Source organism: Sparus aurata, chromosome 12 (genome assembly GCF_900880675.1).
Source record: "Sparus aurata chromosome 12, fSpaAur1.1, whole genome shotgun sequence".
Lineage (NCBI taxonomy): Eukaryota > Metazoa > Chordata > Actinopteri > Spariformes > Sparidae > Sparus > Sparus aurata.
The window spans coordinates 18853518-18873008 of NC_044198.1; the positions used below are offsets into that span (position 1 = coordinate 18853518).

The following is a 19491-nucleotide window of genomic DNA, read 5'->3' on the forward strand; positions in this document are numbered from 1 at the left end:
CTATATTTCTTGAAATTCTGTGTGTATTGGTTCATGTTTGGCTCCCTTCTTATTTTTGCTTATCTGAAGATGCATTATGTAAGAATAAGGCACCAAATTCATGCTCCAATCAAATGGCGGTAGCGTTACCAGAATAACCGCTAACTGCAGTTGCTGTTAGCGAGGTAGCATAGCTCAGATGATTTACTCTGCCTTGGTGTTACTATCGAACTATCAAGGTACAAGATACTTAAACAAGACACTTAAAATGTATTACACATCGAACATTAAAATTGTAGTTTTTTATTTGTTTGTGTCTTTTTGTTTGGCTTGATTAGCGTTTGTTTTTTCAGCTCCACCCTCTCATTCAGATATGGTCATCTCTGGCTCCAAAAATACAAGAGACAGCGATGATGAAGTTGAGGCTTCAAAACAGTAATCCATGAAACATTGGATGAGGTTGTGGAGGGTTTAGACCTGGGCAAAGTCTAGTTTTCAGTCTTGGGACTGGACTTGACCCAATATTTTTACATATTTTGGCTTCAAAAAGCAATTTACGAAAGCATATTATAGATTTCTGGAATCAATTTCTCATTGGTGGAACTGCTAACAACTGATAAACAAATAAGGGGCCCCAACTAGACAGAGGACTAGATGCCAAATGGTCGGGAAACACTGGTGTGTTTTTATTATCTTGTCATGTGGTTTATCAAGAAAAATGTTAATCCATAAAGTAACTAGTAACTCTGACAAAATAAAGCTATGGAGTACAACGTAGCATTACTTGGGCACACTCAAGTTAAGTACTTAAGAATAGTTCTTGAATAAATCTGCTTTGATCCTTTCCATCACTAGGTGGTTATGATGAATATAACACCAATATTACTTTGTTGTTAGTGAGTCATTAGTTAATTTGTTCCGAGCGGGGAACTCTGCTTTTTGATCCACATGTTTTCATGCTGAAAGTTTTGCTCTCATGCACAACTCATCTGTCATTGACAATGGGGTTCAACTTTGAGGAATAATTGTTTGCAGAAACATACGCAGGCATTTTGGGACAACCAAGGTTCCAACCTATAATTAAAAGCCACTTAACTGAATGATTCACTGGAGTCCGAGAAGGCATGGAGGGGAAATCGGCCACAGTTGTGACGCAATCTCAGAATGAAGTATCAGATGGATGCTCGGTTATGGATAAAAAGACTTAGCTGGGCATATTTTTAATTTGTCTTGAGCGCATAACATCTGTGAGCTATCAATGAACGTCTCATCTCAAACAAGCCTTCATTGCTCAAATAACTGCGAAACCATGACTCTGACCGTGACCTTCTTATGAGTTTTCTGTCTGTGTAGATGGGAAAAAATCCTGTCTGCCCAAGTTTATATTACTTGGAAAGTAATTTACTGCAGAGTACAGAGAGAGTCACACACGTACACACAAATAATGGATCCGCTCAGTGGTTCAGTTTGATTAATGGGCTGGCACACTGCTCCCTACCGAGGAATTCGTTCTGTTGCTACACTTATACACAACATGCGGGCCAGTTATGCTGTTTACAGCAGAGAGCTAAATGAGCCATTTTCCTCTGTTATAAAAATATCTTGTGTTTCCTGTCAGTGGTCCAGTTTTTTTGTCATAGGTTACATTTTAAGAAGAATTTCACATGAACTCTGGCACTTGAACAACAACGGTACAATCAGGGATGATGCATGGCATATTCACGATTACACAATCTGTCTGGTATGGCTTGTGTTTTCTGACAGCTGAAGTCTGTTAAATGATGATACAAAGATTTATTTTGCAAAATTACATGCTCATCTTTGCTACATGCATACTGAAAAATCAAACATGCCCTTTGAAGTCACTGTAATCAATATCTTTACATTAGCAACGAAACACATGATAGTCATAGACATGATAGACCCAAAGCTTTTCTGTTTACATTGACTCTCAGCTATCATTAGCATCTTTGCTTAGAGATCTAGTATGCATCTTTTTCTCAAAACTCAAATCTGCAGTAAACTACCTTTTGGAGTAGCCCTAAACGGCAGACGGACAAAGTTTTCGCTACCTGGTGAGCATAAATTAGCATTCAGCAGCTAAAGAGCCGGATATTTCCCTCAGTAGCTGGTAGAGACCAAAAACAGAGCTAAAAAAGAGGAAATATTGGACTTAAATTCACCAGGCAGGTAAAACTGCTACAAATAAATTCTTACAGTGGTCTATGCCCGCTGGATGTTTCAAATGCTGCTGTTAAATGCTAACACATTTGCAATAACAACTTAATAAAGTGACTAATGTGTTAATTTTTGGGCTACCAAATGGTTGAGTTGAGGGAAAAACTCCAGAAGTCTCCCAGAATTATTTTGTTTAATCATGAAAATAACCTGCGTATAAACGAAGGATTGATTCAGGTGATATTGCTTAGTGTTTACCTATCCATGGATGCTAACATGGTCTTAATCATTTCCTAGAATTTAAATGGACAAAAGGCTGGAAAACACCTTAGAATGGCTGCAGGTGATGGTGAACACAGATAGACGGCCAGACTTGCATTCAAAGGCTTCAAAGTTAATTGAATTCACCTGCCCTTTGTATCTTTGGACTGTGAGAGGAAACGTGATTACTGATTATAGCTCATCCAGCTATATCGCCATCTATTTGTGCATATTAGATTAGATTCAAAGAAAACAAGTGTGGATACGTAGAAGCCACTTTGACAATTCATGATAAAAGTTAGATGTTTTACTATTCTATTGTTTAAGATTGGAAGAACGTTGACCCGAAAATCTAATTCTCCACACACACACACGCGCCATACAATTTGTGGTTTATTTATATTTTTTAGCTGCCAGCACTTTTTCACTCATGCGCAAAGTCTTTTTATTTTCAGTTCACTGAATAGTTTTACCTGACCTTCAATTGTTTGACGTGAGCTATTCCGAGACCAGCAAAACTCCCCACGTACATTTTTATTAAAACCACCAGCCTCATTTGGCTTCACCGCTGCCTGACTTCCCCTGAGAGGCGGCAGCACTGCGGGGTATGAACTAGGGGGTAACACACTGGTGACAGGCTCGGCGGCCACAGACATAATTGAATAAAGATTCCAGTTGTTCTGAAACCCCCAGTTTCAGCCTCTGGGTCTTTGAGTTGGGCCCCAGAAATCTGAGGAATGAAAGGGCCGTCCCTTTGCTGTCGGCGCTGCGGACACAGTTTAATCCTGCACTGCTGGGAGAATACTGATGAGAAGTGCTCGGGCAACGGAGGGGGTGGAGTGTATGAGTGTGTGTGTGAGTGTGTGTTGAAAGCATTGACAAGCACTGAGCTCTTGACGAGCCTTGAACCTGAAAGACCCGTGGTCCTATAATATATTTATGGGAGGTGTCACACAGTATAGCTGGGCGATATCTATAAATGCACGCCCTAGAAATAATGTACAGCCTCCAGTGATGTCATGATGTCACTGAGTCAGAGGCTCCAACAAGCTGATACACATCTCAGCGCCCTGCGACCAACACAAACACAGGAGTGGTCTCGGGTGGAGCTCCACTGTGGTGTTGGCTTTAAATATGTGGTTACATCAGCAGCTTGCCATGCTGGGTATTGTGTTCTAGATATCTATCACTCCGTCTTCATCATTTCTGTGGAATCACGTTACCTCCGGAAGGGGCTTCAGTTGTAACTAGTAGTGGAGAGTAACTAAGTACATTCAATTTATTATTGTTCTAAGGACAATTTTGAGGTACTTTACTTGAGTGTTTCCACTTCCACTGCATGTATTTTCTACTTTAAAATACTTGGAGATGGGATGTAGCTGAATACATTTACTCAAGTTATGCACTGATGTATAATTTTGAGGTAATTGCGGGCTACTTTACTTGAGTATTTCCATTTTCTGTCACTTTGACTATATTTTAGAGGCAAATATTGCACTTTTTATTCAGTACATTTGTTAAAATAACTTAAATAAATAATTTCACTTTTCCTCAAGTGCTATTTATATGGGTAACTTTCACTTTTATCAAAGTAATATTTTAACATGATATATTTTACTCAAGCAGGACTTTTGGGTACTTTATACAAAGATGAATATACAACAGATTCAAAACAATTAAAAAAAACAAACAAAAAAACATACTCAACAATTAAATTATGATGTGATTACAGATAAATAGAAAACTTCATTGATCCCGTTGGGGAAATTTACAAGCAACATGGCAGCTAAAGTGTATAAAGTAGTTAAAAGAGGGAAGCTTACACATTCATAATTATAATCCACTAATATGATATATACATTATCCTGAACAGTACCACTTTGCGAAATGAGTGTTTTTTTGAGTTTTTATAGTCTAGTATATAATATTCCTCCTCATCTGATTGTAACAAGAGACACCATTGCTCATGAAGTCTAAGAAAACAATTTTTGACAATCGCCTGCATCAAGTCCAACAAGTCAGTCACTGATTTATCTTTTTATCAAGAGATGAAATATATTACTGAGTATCAGAACATTGTTGAAGATAAATGGTTGTGATAGATTGTATGAGAGCTGACATCAGTATAGTGAGGCCTGTGAGCGATGGCAGGCTGCTGCCATCTAGTGGCAAAGTTTTATATTACAGCCTATAAACAGCTATTCAAATTGGTGACGCTTCATCACTCCCTGGCCACGTGACCATTTTAGTTTCACTTTCATGAGTTTCTTGTTTTGTTACGCAGGATGAAATTCAGCGGGTAAGCAAACTCGATCAAAACCAGATAAAGACACGACTGATGCTAGTCGAAGTCATCGGCATTATTGATGGATGGGTAGAGTTTATAACAGGACAGCAGGGAGTCACAGATTTACATTATTCACTAATTCAACTAGCCACCAGCTAGTACCTTGCTCACAGCAGATGCAGTTTGTTTTTAAACCGCAACTGCACAGTGTTTAGAGTCCCTGACATGTTTGAGTTTATGATTAGTAAATTCTTGATTATTGAGACGACTGTGATAGATGTTTCTTGCAACACTAAGGGCCGAAGTGAACTGTGGAGATTATTTCTTATATCAAAAGGTTATGCTAATATGGTTAGCTAAATGCTAACTGGACATATTTTCTTAGGAGTTATATGTAGCATCATCAGGCCTACAGACTGTTTTTGTGCGTGCATATTTTGTGGGGTTGCAAATATTTAACATGCTATTATTATTAGCATTGTTATTATTATTGTTATTAGGGTATTTTCTGTGTTTTGTGGATTGATAGACCTGGAATTTGACTTTACAGTGGCTCTCAAACAGAAAGTGAAGGTTGACAGGAAGATGAAGTCAATAACATGAAGACATCAACATGAAGCAGCATCAGAAGGTTATATATGTAAACTAACACTGAAATGTATGATATTCTCTCTTTAGGTTTTTAAACCCATCATTTGATCTTCGGGCCATCCCTAATATCTCTCACATGGGCAAGATGGGGTTCCCACGTTTTCTTCATGGTAAGACATTTTTAGTCATGGTAACACACTCTCTCTTTATGGTAATCTCATATCTGATGACTCATTTAGCAGTGTTTCCTCTACATTCGGCCCGCCACTCCTAAATCCTAGCCACCGCTCCTTCAATTTTTTTTTTTTTTTTTTAATTGTCGCAATTACAGCACCGCCGCATCATATCTCCACCTTCACTGCAGAGTCCTGCACTGGGTCGGGTGTCGCGAGTGCTGAGGTAAACTAGATAACTATCTTGCTCAGTATCTACTCTTTGGAGTAGATTCCCCCCGCCCTCCCCCAATAATTTACCGGTGCCATCAACGTTAATTACTCGCGAGAGCACGGCCTTGAAAGTGACATCACGTCAAGTCAGAGGAGTGTCATCTCTCTATAAAAGCAAATAACCTCTGTGTGTGTGTGTGTGTGTGCGCGCGCGCGTGTGTATTCCTCAAATATCTCTGCGGATCAGGATCAGACTGACCTGAGAGTTTCAACATGGCTGCTGCGTGGTTCGAGGGTGTGCTATTTCGCATTTGTTTGGACTGCAATGATACCGTTAATAAATTATTTCATAAATGCTTTACAAATTCCACGAGCATTGTCCACCGGAGCAACTACAGTCACGTGCGCACCAGAGCCAATCACTGCACACCGTGGCCACGCGCGCACCAGAGCCAATCACTGCAGAGCCCACCGCGACCCCCCACCTTAAGAAACAAGCAGATTTATACCTGCAGCAGCGCGAGCTGGACCGGGATTTTGCCGGCGGTTCAGTCCCGTTCTGTTCTGTGCATCTAAACTGACTGTTGTGGATTAATGAGATTAAACGAGTCCGGACGAGTCTGTTCGGGTCTGAGGAGATCCGGAGACGCGCGGACAACAAAGTGGAATCGGAATCTGTAGCCGCTAGCTACACGGCCCACCTCCTGAAGCGACGGACCGGAAAAATCCTAGAGGAAACACTGTTTAGGGTCATTCATTTACTGCTGTAATGTTTCATCATTAATTGCTCTTTGAATAACACAACAGACACTTAATCCTCTCTGTCGGCTAATAGCTTAGGTGCAATATGCAAGAATTAGACACCTGCAAAATTCATACTCTGAACGAATAAGGGGCAGCATATCATCAGGCTAACCTTTAACTGCTGTGTATTGTTAATATCTTTTGTAAGTTAGCACAGTTAGCTGTGCAGCTAGCAGTTCGTACTGGGAGCTCAGGTACCAGGGGAGTATAAGTGTTGACACCGCTAGCACAGGAGATGACCCTGACAGGATAGAGCTAATTGGTTAGCATGCTAGATTCAGTAGATATTTTTTCAACAATACACAAACACATTATAATGCCAAAACTGCCTTTTCTTCCTATTCTGTAGATCATTTTAGGAAAATGTTGAATGTTTAGAACTTGATATCTCACAGATTGCCTCTTAAATGTTTCTGCATACCACTGTTACATTTTTTTTTTTTTTTTTTTTTTTTTGATGTACTATTATAATCCCAAATTGGGAAATTCTTTTTTCCACTCACATTACACACAGGTGCGCACACACAAACACACACATGCAGTGTAGAGGAGATGAGCGAAGGGGCAGCCACACATGCTACAGCGCCCGATGAGCAGTGTTAGGGGCCGGTGCCTTGCTCAGGGGCACCTCGGCAATGCCCAGGATGTGAACCAGCAGTCTCCAACTGCCGGTCCACATCATTCTTTTTTGGTCCGGGTGGGACTTGAACCGGCGACCTTCAAGTCCCCAAGCCAAGTCCCTACGGACTGAGCTATTGCCGCCCTGTACATGTCAAATGTACCTGACTGACTTCTGTCAGGAGTACATTCTTAGGTGTGAAACCACTGGATAATTTTCAGGAGATGTTGAATCCCCTGCTGTGTTTGTGGGGACCAGATCAAGTATTTAAAGACAAAACATCTTTTCTGAACACTGAGCGATTTTTGTGCTTATCAGACAATGCACATTGTTGTCACAACTTGAAAAGAAAATTCAACCTAAAACACAACATAAAGAAGTGTAGTTTCATTGTGTCTGACATTGTTGAAACTAAAACCCCCAGATTAAATGTTGGCAGAGTATGAAATAATAAAGGAATATGAATTAATGTGTAAAATCATAAAGAAATAAAATTAGTGTCACGAGGCAGACATGTAAAACGCCATTTTCATTAAAGAAAAGAATGAATATCAATGTTTTCTGTTTATCTACAGAGCTACTTGAGATGCGCTGCTGCTACAACAACAGCAGCAGCCGTCCGCCCAACAGTAAGTTAAACTAGCAGAAGCTAATAAAATGTATACAAGGCAATATAATCTTCTTAATGTATGAAATGGCTTAATTTTTAACAGTGAATGTGTCTGGTGAAAGGAAGATTGAGATCCATAAGTGTTTAAAGGTGTGGTCAAGAGGAATACTAAAGGAAGATGTCGGCCCAATTCTTTCTTTCTCCCTGTTACTGTTTGTTTCATCCCTGCTTATATTAAACCAAAAACTGAACACATCACCATAGCTGTTGATCATATTTCAGAGCAGTGTGTCACACAAACCACTTGTTTTGCCTCCCTGCTTTCAGCTATGATAAAATACCTGCTGAATAAATCAAAAAGAATCACAGTTTTACCCTGAAAAACGAGTTGCTCCTCTTCTCATTGTTTTGGTTTCTACTGTTGTTGAGTAAAGAGATCACAGGTCAGAGGAGGTGTGGAGGAGTAGATAATAATTGTAGCAGTCCATCAAGTCTGTGAAAATGTTAATGCTGGTTGTGGAAACCAACTATCAGTGTAATGAGCAGGTTTATGACAGATTACATGTAGATCAAAGAAGAAATTAATGTCTGAATTTTCTGTATCCCGACAGAGTCAGATGGGAAGATTTACCGCAGTGACAGCTGTGGATTTCTGCCACCTTACAGTGAGTTAAACTGAACTAGATTAAACTGGGGTTTCTTGCCTATATTAAAAAGGAAATTCCAGTATGTGTTAGCCTGGGCCTTATATTGACACGTTTTGGTGTGTAAATGATTCATACATACCGAGAGCTTTAGAATTAGTCCAGAGGATCCCCTCAGCTGGCAGTGAAAAAACTGAAGCTTTTGCGGCAACTCCATTCGACAGTTACGTCCACTAAAAGTGTTTTTGTTTTTGCCACTGGCAGGTGGAAGTTGTTATTCTTGTGTCTGACGACATTGCGGAAACGATTCCTATGGATAGATTCTGTAACCAGGAAAACAAGGTTACAAAAGATCAATAAGAAGTTTCACACTGGAATCTCACAAGGTGTATTGTTACAGGTGTTGGCTCTGTAAAGGGAGGTTCTTCAAATTTGGTGGTCAGTTACACACAAAGTGTCCGTTCTGACTCAAGGATGAACTCATTAGAATGTGGTGGCCAAAGGTCAGAGGATGAGGTCATGCTGACCTCACAATACAATACCTCATACAATAATTCTGATAAAGTTTGACACACACATTTCTAATAGGATAACATGATGAAGTTATGTCATTTATTATCCAAAGGTCAGAAGTTAAATGCACTGTGACATCATAGTATTCTGCAAAAAACCCTAACACACAACACTGGAACAGCAACTGGTGCACATAATACAACTGTGATGCTGTAATTGTAGTTTGCATTTAAATATCTACAACAATACTGTCACAAGGAAGTAATAAATTAAAAATGGAAGCCAGAATGTCAAGTTCATTTAGAAGATGAATCCAGTGTGTTGTATTCCATGTAGATTAAGTCTACACCAAGTGTGTTTTCTAATTAATGTTTTCTTTTTAGTGTGACCACTGGTGGACCCGCTCATGGCCGTGGCTGTCCCCTCGCAATCCAGCGAACAGAGCCCATGAGCACACCTGAGGCTTTGCTATACATGAAAAGCTGTTACACGCAAAGTTTTTACGTCAAACTATTATTGGGTAGAATGGTGCCTTTTAACACTATTATATTTGCAAATGTGAACTACTTTGTATGCTATGTTTGAGGACACTAAGGTCAAGTACTAAAAATGTAACGGATTCTTCTGTGTCATTGTCTCTATACAAAATGAGACATAAAAGTTAACTGACTTTAATAGTGTTAAAATTACCATTTCTCTGCATTAATACTCTAACTTATACTCTTGTCTTCTTTACAATTTTTTGCTTTGGGAATTTCTTTGCATTGAGGAAATAAAGTTTTGCGCATATGTTTCCCTCGTGTTTTTTGAATGTATTAGCTTTTATTTGTGTGTGAAACAAACAAATCAATCAAAGTTCAAAGATATAAACTGAATGAAAATGACCCCAGTATCCATTATGACTTAATACTACTACGACATTATTTGTGTTTTTTGTAACTCTTGAAAAATATAGAGATTTATAAACGTATACACACTATATCTTTAAAAAACTGTTTGGTCAAAAGAATGTAACCATGTGCAGTTTTCACTGGTCCACAACTCGATCAGGCCCAAAGTTTGATCGTTAAGTTTGTATTAACTTTATCAACAGATGACTATTTATCTTTTTGTCAGTCTGCTGTATGCAGACCAACCTATCCCTCAGTGACTTAACTTTTTAGATGAGAGAACATGAAACATGAAGTCACTAAGTAGTAGAGTGTAGCTAATGGATGGTTATGTTTCAGTAAGACAATGTGCAAGGAAGTAACTTCATGAATGCATCCCATTAAATCTGTAAAGGTTAATTTATCTATTCTATACATGTAACCACTTGTTTGAGTTAAGAGATTGAATTTGATGCTATCAACAAGACCATATGGTCATATCACTCATATTTAAAGACGTTTTTTGCATGAGGACATAGTTATGCCATAAACTAGGTGAGGCACCTAAAGTATATTAAATCAGACCTGCAACATGAACACCGAACATCTCAGTGCGTTTTCAATCATTTAAATTAGCTGCTCTTGTGCTTTTAACACTTTTAAACAATCCTAATTTAATAATGAATTATCTGTGAGTCGGTGAGATAATGTTGAGTACTACGTAGTTACGTAGTGACGTTTCGCCACTTCTCTGACCACCAGACCGTTTTAAGTTTCACTTTCATCAATTCATGTTTGTGTCGCAGCAAGAAATTCAGCGGGTGAGTAAAGTCGACCAAAACCAGATAAAGACACGACTAATGCAGGTCGAAGTCATCGGTATTATTGATGGACCGGTAGAGTTTATAACAGGTCAGCTGGGAGTCACAGATTTACTTTATTCACTAATTATTTAACTCTTTTCAACCAGCCTCCTGTCAGTAACTGTTCACAGCAGATCCACAGTTTTTTTTTGTTTTTTTTTACACACAGCAGCTGCACAGTGTGTAGAGTCCCCGACATGTTTGAGTTTGATTTATAATTTTTTTATTCATTGAGACGACTGTGACAGATGTTTTTTCCAACATTTAGGCGGAATTGAAGTGTGGAGACGCCATTTCTTATATCAAGAGGTTATGCAGTAAAAAAAAGGGCGTCAGCGTCTGTTCTGTTTGAGGAAACTGAGTCGCTTCCACAGCGATAAATCCATCATGATCCTCTAGCAGCCTGGTTGAGAGGCCTGGTTTGGGAACCTCTCTTTGAAAAATAAAAACTCACTTAACCAAATAGAAAAGTGGCTCAGCAGGCTGATTGATGAGCCACAGCTCAACGTGGAGACCTTGTACACAAAACGACTACAACGCAAATGTGGTTCAATTTTAAAGGACAGTTCCCACCCATTGCATAGAGTTTCAGCTTCTCGCCTCTGGGCGCAGGTTTACAATTCCTAAGTGTAAAATAAAAAGACACAAAAACAGCTTTGCCCCTGCAGCTATTCCACTGAGGAATACGTAATAACTTTATGTTGAACACATGATTAATTATTGCTGCTTTTACTTGTTTACTCATTGCTGTATTTATTTTATTTTACTTATCTATTTATATTTTACCCATTATGTCTGTTTTTACAACCTAAATAATTTGTATTGATTCTTTTTGTTTATTTTCTTCTAACTATTAGTAGTTCAGTTCAATTTCACTATCTTAGAATGATCAGGACCTGTAAGAACTTTGTAAGAACCTTTTAAAAAGTTTTAAGAACTTCTTAATTTGCCATTTTTCAACTTCCACTGTCCTAAGTTGGATGATTTGTGAGTGTGTCTCTATGTTTTCCCATATGTGTGTATGAGGACTGTACTACTGCAAACAAAATCACCCTGAACTTAAGGTTAGCATAATGCTAACTGGACATGTCATGTGCAGCATCATCAGGCCCACAGACTGTGTTCTTTTCAGGGTTCGTATGGGTGCTTGAAATCATTGAAAGTGCTTGAATTTCAATGTTGTGTTTTCAAGGTCTGAAAAGTGCTTGGATTTTAGTTTAAGTGCTTGAAAGTGCTTGACATTATAACTCTGTCTTGGCAACATTGGGATCAGACTGGATAATTTGCTTATTACAAGGAGAAATAAAATCTGTGTGTGTGTGTGTCATCACACATGCAGCCTAGTAGCAATAGAGAAAGATGGCTGACGAGAAGGTGAATTTGATGCAATTTGGACTAATGACACGTTCAATATTAATAAACTTTGGTGAATAAGCGAACAGCGTATAAAAGTTTATGTCAAAAAAGAAAATTACAGGGTGCTCTCAGGTCTCTCTTTGCCTTGGTGCAAGTGTACCTGAAGAACGCCAAGTGGCCTCTCTTTTTTTGGATAAAACTTTGTGTTCTCCTTTAACTTCTAAAGTTTTTGCTATTATGAAACATCATTTGAGATGTTGACAGTGTGATACAATGTACATAATTTTGATGAAAAGTGAAAAAAATAATCATGAGTGTATTCCTGTAGATCAGCGGTTCCCAAACTTTTTTTGCGGAGCACCCCCTTCTACGTCCCAACCGGGCCATAACACAACAGTTATGGAAATTAGAACGACAGAACATTGAATTAAATTGCAATGAAGTTACAAACGATCCACAACATTAAAGAGCATGGGCTCAGAAACAGATATAAATAAATAAAAACGAGGATCAATCTGAAACTTTACAAGTGCGATAAAATTACACACGATCCACAAAATAAGTAACAAAGAGGATGGGCTCAGAAACATAAGATAGGCCTAAATTAAAAGAGGATCCATCTGGAACTTTTCAAGAGCGGCGCAAAAGTCGCTCAGCCTGCAGCAAGAGAGGGAGAGAGAGAGAGAGAGAGAGAGAGAGAGAGAGAGAGATGGGGAGGAGGATGTGTGAGTATTCCCAGTAGGCCTATATTTGTAGCAATAATATCAATACCGACAAATACTTACCCATATTAATGCAATGGATGGGAGCCAGGCGGACAAGGAGGGAAAGGGGGAAAAGGCGGTGGCGGGAGTTAAAAAAAAAATTAAAAATCCTCCAAATTTATGTAATGAGCTATGACGTGTCTAGGTGAGCACTGTGATGCATGTCTCTCTCCCCGGCCGGGAGAGTTATCATACCGTAAATTACCGAATAATAGCCAGGGCGTTTATTTGGGACCAGGTGGCAATGTGTGACAGGAGTTTAGTTCCTTCCTCTCAAAACCCGGGATGAAAATGTCACACACTTCGCCATTTTCTCGGTGAATTCTCTGGCATCTTTCTGCAAGTGAAGTTGTTGTGGCGGAGGAAACGATTCAGCCGACCAGCACTCGCTGTAAACTCCTCATCTCTGCTGTCACTCACGGTGGCGGACATTTGTTTCGCCTTGATCATCATGCGGGACACTCTCTCGTGGCGTGCCCGTTTGCTGATCACCCATCCCCGCATGTTTATCTCCAGCTTCTCGCTAGACTTCTTCCTCCCTCCAGCAGGCAGCCTGGTCCTGCTGCTGTCCTCCTTGGACAGACGCTGAAGCTCAGTTTGATTTTTTCACCAATCTCTCACTCTCTTGGGGTCGACAGAGAAACGTCTAGGCGCAGCATAAATAAATAAATAAATAAATGAATAAAAATAAAATAAAAAACGACCGTCCATCGGCCCACCGGAAAAAACCCCGGTACTCCCGATGGCCAGTCCACCCCTGCAATAGCAGTTTCTCCAGTGGCTGTGTGTGCGTGTGTGTATGTGTGTGTGTGTGTGTGTAGGTGTGTGTGTGTGTGTGTGTGCGCGCGCGTTATCAAGTTACTGTTCAATGAGTAACTTTCCGTGATCAACGATGTCGGTAAATGGATGGGCTGTGCTACAGCAATAGTTGCGTGGTGGTGTTTTACACGGGCCCTTTAAATTTAGAAGCAAGAACGAACAGGGTGACTAAGCGACTAAGGTGGAGTGGACAAGGGGGATTTTCCTCTTTGTGCGCTTTCGGTCTGAACGCACAGACACTGTGTAACACCAGACCACCATTACATTTTTCATCTCGCGCACCCCCTGGTGGCGGCTTGCGCACCCCCAGGGGGAACACTTTGGGAATCCCTGCTGTAGATATGTATTTTACCCCAGCGATAAGGTGCTGGAATGACCCTTAAAAGTGCTTGAAAAGTGCTTGAATTTGACCTTGAAAAATGTGTACAAACCCTGTCTTTTGTGTGCATATTTTATGGGGTTGCAAATATTTTACACGCATATTTTATTGCCTCTTTAAATGTCCTACATAATATAGAACTCCTACTACTACTACTATTATTATTATTATTATTATTATTATTATTATTATTATTATTATTATAATAAGGCTTTTGTGTGTGTATTGTGTATTTAGAGACAAGGAATTTGACTTTCCAGTGGCTCTCCAGACTTACATTTAGAGTAAGCATAACAAGATTAACAGCGTTAACATGAAGCAGCATCAAAAGGTTAAATTAACACTACAATGTATGATATTCTCTCTTGTGGTTTTTAAACCCATAATTTTTTTTTAGGTCCATCTCTGATATCATCTCTCTGACAGGGACATCATGAGGGTCCCCTCATCTGGTCAACATGGTAAGACATTTGTAGTCAGGATAACAACTTAATTATAATTCTAAAACATAAATAGAGATCTGTTCACTTCTTAACTTTAACCTGGGTTAACCCTAACCCTTAAAACCAGAGGAATGGGAGCTAAGGGACCAGGGTAGTGCTAATGTCTACACCAATAGCACAGGAGCTTTGGACCCTGACAGGACAGAGCTAACTGGTTAGCATGCTAACTTCATTATATATCTCTGCAACTGGCACCCCACTAGCTGAGTTGGAAGAACTGGCATCCCATGTACTGAGGCCTTCTCCTCGCTGCAGCAGCCCATGTTTCGAGTCCAACCTGTGGCCCATGTAATTCCTCTCCCCCACCCCATCTCGTTAACCGTCACCTCTTAAAGCCCCTGTACAGACTTTTCATTTAGTGTTGATTTTGGCGGCCCCGCTGGACGAAAGCGGTAGTGTTTTTCCGGAATGAAGACTGCATTTCCCATGAGCTCTAGCGCCCACTGTCGTGAAGACGTTTGTCTGGCCAGCGCCTGTAGATTTGTCTTGGAAACGTCGGAAAGACGACGGGACTTGCTTGGAAAACTTTTTTTTTTTTTTTTTAGCAGCTATCTGCAGCGTGCATATGGAGGAGGTAATGTGTCTATTTGTATTTCTACTTAATATAATATTCCGCCGGTGAAACAAAGTAATGCTGCTGTTGCGCTGCAATTTCCCAGCTATATATATTACCCACGGTGCTACAGAGCTAGCGTTACAGCAAAGTCACAGTGATTGTGATGGATGTTTTGTTCCAAGTAAGAAACTGAATCATTTATAATGACAGAGGATATTACCGATGCATCGTTGCAGGTCGGCAGGGCTGATACACACAGCTGAAATGGATGCGTGATCTAAGACGTTTGTTGTCGTTTTCATGAGTGTAGTATCAAGAGCTAATCTAGTGGTAACGTTAGCCAGCTTTGTTGTAACAACATAAATTCATGTATTGCTGTAAACTACGTCCCGCATTACATTTCATAAATGAAATAAAATTTACAAACCTGTCTAGGAGGAATCGGGCGAATTCTGGATCCGACTTGAATCCCTTCAAGCCCCGCAACTCTCTCCACCTCTCGAAGGAATCGCCAATGTTTATCCGTGTTTTAGCCCTAGCTCTTTTCTTTTCTTTGTCTCATTATCAGCCATGACAAAAGTTTTAGCTCGGTTAGCACTGGCTAGCGTAGCAACAAAACAGCTATGCCGTATCCTGAATGTCGTCAGTTCCGGTCTGACTGCCGTAAATCGTTTCGTCAGTGGTCCGACCCGACCAAGGCCTTTCAGAGGTATAGAATTGTACTACTTAGAAAAAGCGTATCTTCACGCTGATGGGCTCATTTGCTGTTGTAGGTAACAGAGACACATCAGCAGAAACCAGAGACTTTTCTATATCCAGTTAAAAACTCCGTACAGGGGCTTTAATGCTGTCCTGTTAATAAAGCCACTAAAAGGCCAAAAAATACATAAAAAGTGTTTTAACGTCAAAACTGCTTTTCTTCCCATTTTAAAAGATCATCTTTGTAAATTGCTGACTTGTTTCAACTTGAATTCTTGCAGATTGCCCCTTCAACATTTCTACAAACAACTGTTTCATTCACATTTCTAAGTGTCAGATGTACCATATCTGCCAGTGACAGCAGTTTGAGACCACGTTTGTGTGTGAAACCACTGGATATTTTTTAGGAGATGTTAAATCTACTGTGTTTGTGGGGACCAGATCAAGTATTTTAAGCCAAAACATGATGTTTTCCGAACACTAACCAAGTGATTTCTGCGCTTAAACCTAGTCATAGTTGTCACAACTTAAAAATGTAGTTCATCATATCGATAGTTTGCAGAAAAGTACATTGCCAACATTTAATCTTGGATTGGGTTTTGGTTTCAACAGAGTCATTTGTTGAGAGCATACCTGAGACTAGCTGATGAGCTGCCTCTGAAAGGAATGTGAATTATTGTGTAAAATAATAAAGAAATATAACTAGTGTTCCCAGGCAGACATTTAATGGAATGACAAGATTTTCAACTCCTGATTATAGCACTGATTTTTTTTAGTGTTTTTTTTTTCATAAAAAAAAAATGAATATCAATGTTTTCTGTACCCCTACAGAGCTACCTGATACGCGCCCCTGCAGCAGCAGCAGCAGCAGCAGCAACAGCAGCAGCAGCAGCAGCAGCAGCCCAACGCCCAACAGTGAGTTTAACTAGCAGAAGCAGATAAAATAAAATAATAAAATCATTATTTAAACATGTTACTGTTTGTTTCATCCCTGCTGATATTAAAACAAACACTGAACACATCACCATAACTGTTGATCATATTTCATAGCGGTGTGTCACACAAACCACTTGTTTGCCTCCCTGCTTTCAGTTACCTTAAAATATCTGCTGAATAAATCAAAAAGAATCACAGCTTTACCCTGAAGGCAATGAGTTATAAATGGTAAATGGACTCCAGTCTACTGACCGCTCAAAGCGCTTTACAACACTTGTCAGATTCACCCATTCACACACACACACATTCATACACTGATGGCAGAGGCTGCCATGCAAGGTTTAACTGCTCATCAGGAGCAATTTAGGATTCAGTATCTTGCTCAAGGACACTTCATCATGCAGCTGGCAGAGCCCAGGATTCTAACCAGTGACCTTACAATTATTAGACAACCTGCTCTTACTCCTGAGCCTCATTTTCTTATTGTTTTGGTTTCTACATTTGTTGAGTAAAGAGATCACAGGTCAGAGGAGGTGTGGAGGAGTAGATAATTGTATCAGTCCATCAAGGCTGTGAAAATGTTAATGCTGGTTGTGGCAACCAACTGTGACTGTAACAAGCAGGTTTTTGACAGATTACATGTGGATGATAGAAGTAATGAATGTCTGCATTTTCTGTATCCCGACAGAGTCAGATGGGAATCTTCCCCGCAACAACAGCTTCCAATTACAGCCCCCTAACAGTAAGTTAAACTGAACTACACTAAACTGAGTTCAGGGGAATTCAAATATTTTTCCAATATGTTCTGGTGTGTAAGTGATTTAGACTTTAGAATCAGTCCAGCAGATCACCTTAGCTGGCAGCAGGGACTTGACTGAGATCACTGTAACGTAAGCTTTCAGGGCAACTCCATTTGAGAGTTACGTCCAGTAAAAGGGTTTACGGAAAACATTACGGAAACAATTTCTATGGATAGAGACCATTTGTTAAATAATAACATGTGTTATGTAATATGTTATCCCAACAGGTCAGTGGATAAATGCAATGTGACATCATAGTATTCAGCAAAAAACCCACAACCACAGCTCTGGAACAGCAACTGGTGTAAATGCAGTTTGCATTTTAATAAATACAAACATGGTGTTACAAGGAAGTTTTAAAATAAAAGTCAGTGATACAGTCTCTCAAGTCCATTTTAAAGATGAATCCAGTTTATGTATTCCATGTAAATTAAGTTAACACCAAAATGTGTTTTCTAATTCATTGTTTGCTTTTTAGTGTGTAGTCCAACGGTGGATCCGAACAAAACCCCGGTCAAGTCCCAGGCTACTTCATTCCAATACAGCGAATACAACCCACGAGCATTTGAAACCACGTGTACTATTCTATGAGGGTATTACTGGAACAAAACAACTGACCCTCCCTATGCATTCAAATTTGTAGTTGAAGAAAATTGTCAAAAATGGTTTTGTAATGTAAGTTTGTCACAGAGAAAAACCCTCCCGCCTCTACACTGCTGGACCAGTGCAATCACCTGCTATTTGCTCCATCCCTGCTCATTCAACCTGGCTGTGAAGGACACACTAACCATACTCAATTAAGGGTATCACCGAAATTAAGTCACAATCTCGAACTTTGAAATAAAAGATGGAATCGTCGAGCTTGCCAAGCGCAAAAAAAAACAACACGTGTTTAAGTGCTGCGATTCAAACTCCTCTAACGTAGCTACTAGCTAAACCAGTAGCTGGCAGGTTATTTTGTCTAAGTTTCCAATTGACTTAAGATATAAGTTATTGTTACATTATGGTGTTAAATGTTTTAAATTTGACAATGTAGTGTGGTACATTGCAAACAAAGGTCAGATATTATATTGCATAAAAACATGTAACATGTAAAAATTGAGAATCAAATCAAAATGAGAACTTGGAATCGAAAACTTAATCGAATTGAGGATTTGGAGAATCGTGACACTCGTAGTGGCAATACTCTGCCATGTAAGAAATACTGTTTTACAGGTAAAATTCTTGCATACAAGAGTTTACGTAAGAAAAGTGCAAAAGTATAATTAACAAAAAGTAACTGGAGAATTGAAGTAAAAGTTATTGTTGTGTAGAATTGTGCCTTTCACATTGTTGTATTTTAACTACTTTATGTGCTATGTATTACAACACCAAGGGCAAGTCCTTTGTATTTTTTCCAAATGTTACCATTTTTTTTATCTCAAGACATTTCCTAAATGTTAGATAATTAATTGCGAAAAGTACTTGCATGTTTTCAACAAAGATTGTCATTATCTCATCTGCAGAGCTGAATAGCTCGTGAAATTATATGACGAGTTGTGCGTGTACAGTATTGTCCTGCCATCCACTTCGTAGTGTCTTCTGGAATGAAAATGTTCATGTATAGATTTGTCTGTGTCATTGTCTTTATACAGAAAGGGACTGAAAAAAGCTCTGCAATAGAACACTAATGATTACTCTGACTGACGTTAACAGTGTTAAAATGACAATTTCTCTGCATTTAAACTGTGACTTTACACTTGTGACTTTTTTTTTAGAAAGATACCCACACCCCTTTTCCTCATCTTTATGATATTTTTGTAAAATATGGGAAATATATCGTTAATAAATGATATTCATTGTAGTGCTGAATCATGGTAATAATTGTTTGTCTATTCATAAGACATGTCAGTGTCTTCAGGGTCACTGCTGCAGAAGATTTTGAAAATGACCAGATTTTCTCACTTCTTTTGCTCTCTAATGCAGTGTAGTGTATCAGGATCATTGCAGACAGGAAATGTACAGGAAATAACAGCTTAAGAGTTGTGTTACCAGTGATTATTACTAAAATATTTAAGTAAATTTTTTGTCACTAA

The 19491-nt window shown here is 39.3% G+C and overlaps 1 protein-coding gene and 1 long non-coding RNA gene across 5 annotated transcripts; both read left to right on the plus strand.

The window, feature by feature from the left end:
- The first annotated feature begins 4627 nt into the window (after nucleotides 1-4627).
- On the plus strand, nucleotides 4628-9663 carry LOC115593301 (uncharacterized). The gene is made up of 5 exons (XR_003986288.1): nucleotides 4628-4717; nucleotides 5384-5466; nucleotides 7681-7734; nucleotides 8327-8380; nucleotides 9256-9663. It is a non-coding gene; the product is annotated as an uncharacterized LOC115593301 (long non-coding RNA).
- Nucleotides 9664-10451: 788 nt separating this feature from the next.
- Nucleotides 10452-19267, plus strand: LOC115593300 (metabotropic glutamate receptor-like protein P). Of its 4 annotated transcripts, none has more exons than XM_030436807.1 (5): nucleotides 10452-10653; nucleotides 14320-14383; nucleotides 16512-16595; nucleotides 17305-17358; nucleotides 17895-19267. In XM_030436807.1, exons 2-5 carry the CDS (start codon nucleotides 14356-14358, stop codon nucleotides 18005-18007), a joined length of 279 nt encoding a protein of 92 aa, XP_030292667.1. In that variant the 5' UTR covers nucleotides 10452-10653; nucleotides 14320-14355; the 3' UTR covers nucleotides 18008-19267. The 4 variants fall into 4 exon arrangements, 3 of the variants coding, with proteins under 3 accessions (XP_030292667.1, XP_030292666.1, XP_030292668.1); XM_030436806.1 differs by having other exon boundaries at nucleotides 10534-10562; XM_030436808.1 differs by lacking the exon at nucleotides 10452-10653 and adding an exon at nucleotides 14160-14206.
- The last annotated feature ends 224 nt before the right edge of the window (nucleotides 19268-19491 follow it).

Bases quoted from the DNA above. Each gene is read 5' to 3' on its own strand.
- LOC115593300 (XM_030436807.1), top strand. From the start codon at position 14,356: ATGAGGGTCCCCTCATCTGGTCAACATG. The intron at 14,384-16,511 runs GTAAGACATTTG...GTACCCCTACAG, and splicing joins CCCCTCATCTGGTCAACATG to AGCTACCTGATACGCGCCCC. The intron at 16,596-17,304 runs GTGAGTTTAACT...GTATCCCGACAG, and splicing joins CAGCAGCCCAACGCCCAACA to AGTCAGATGGGAATCTTCCC.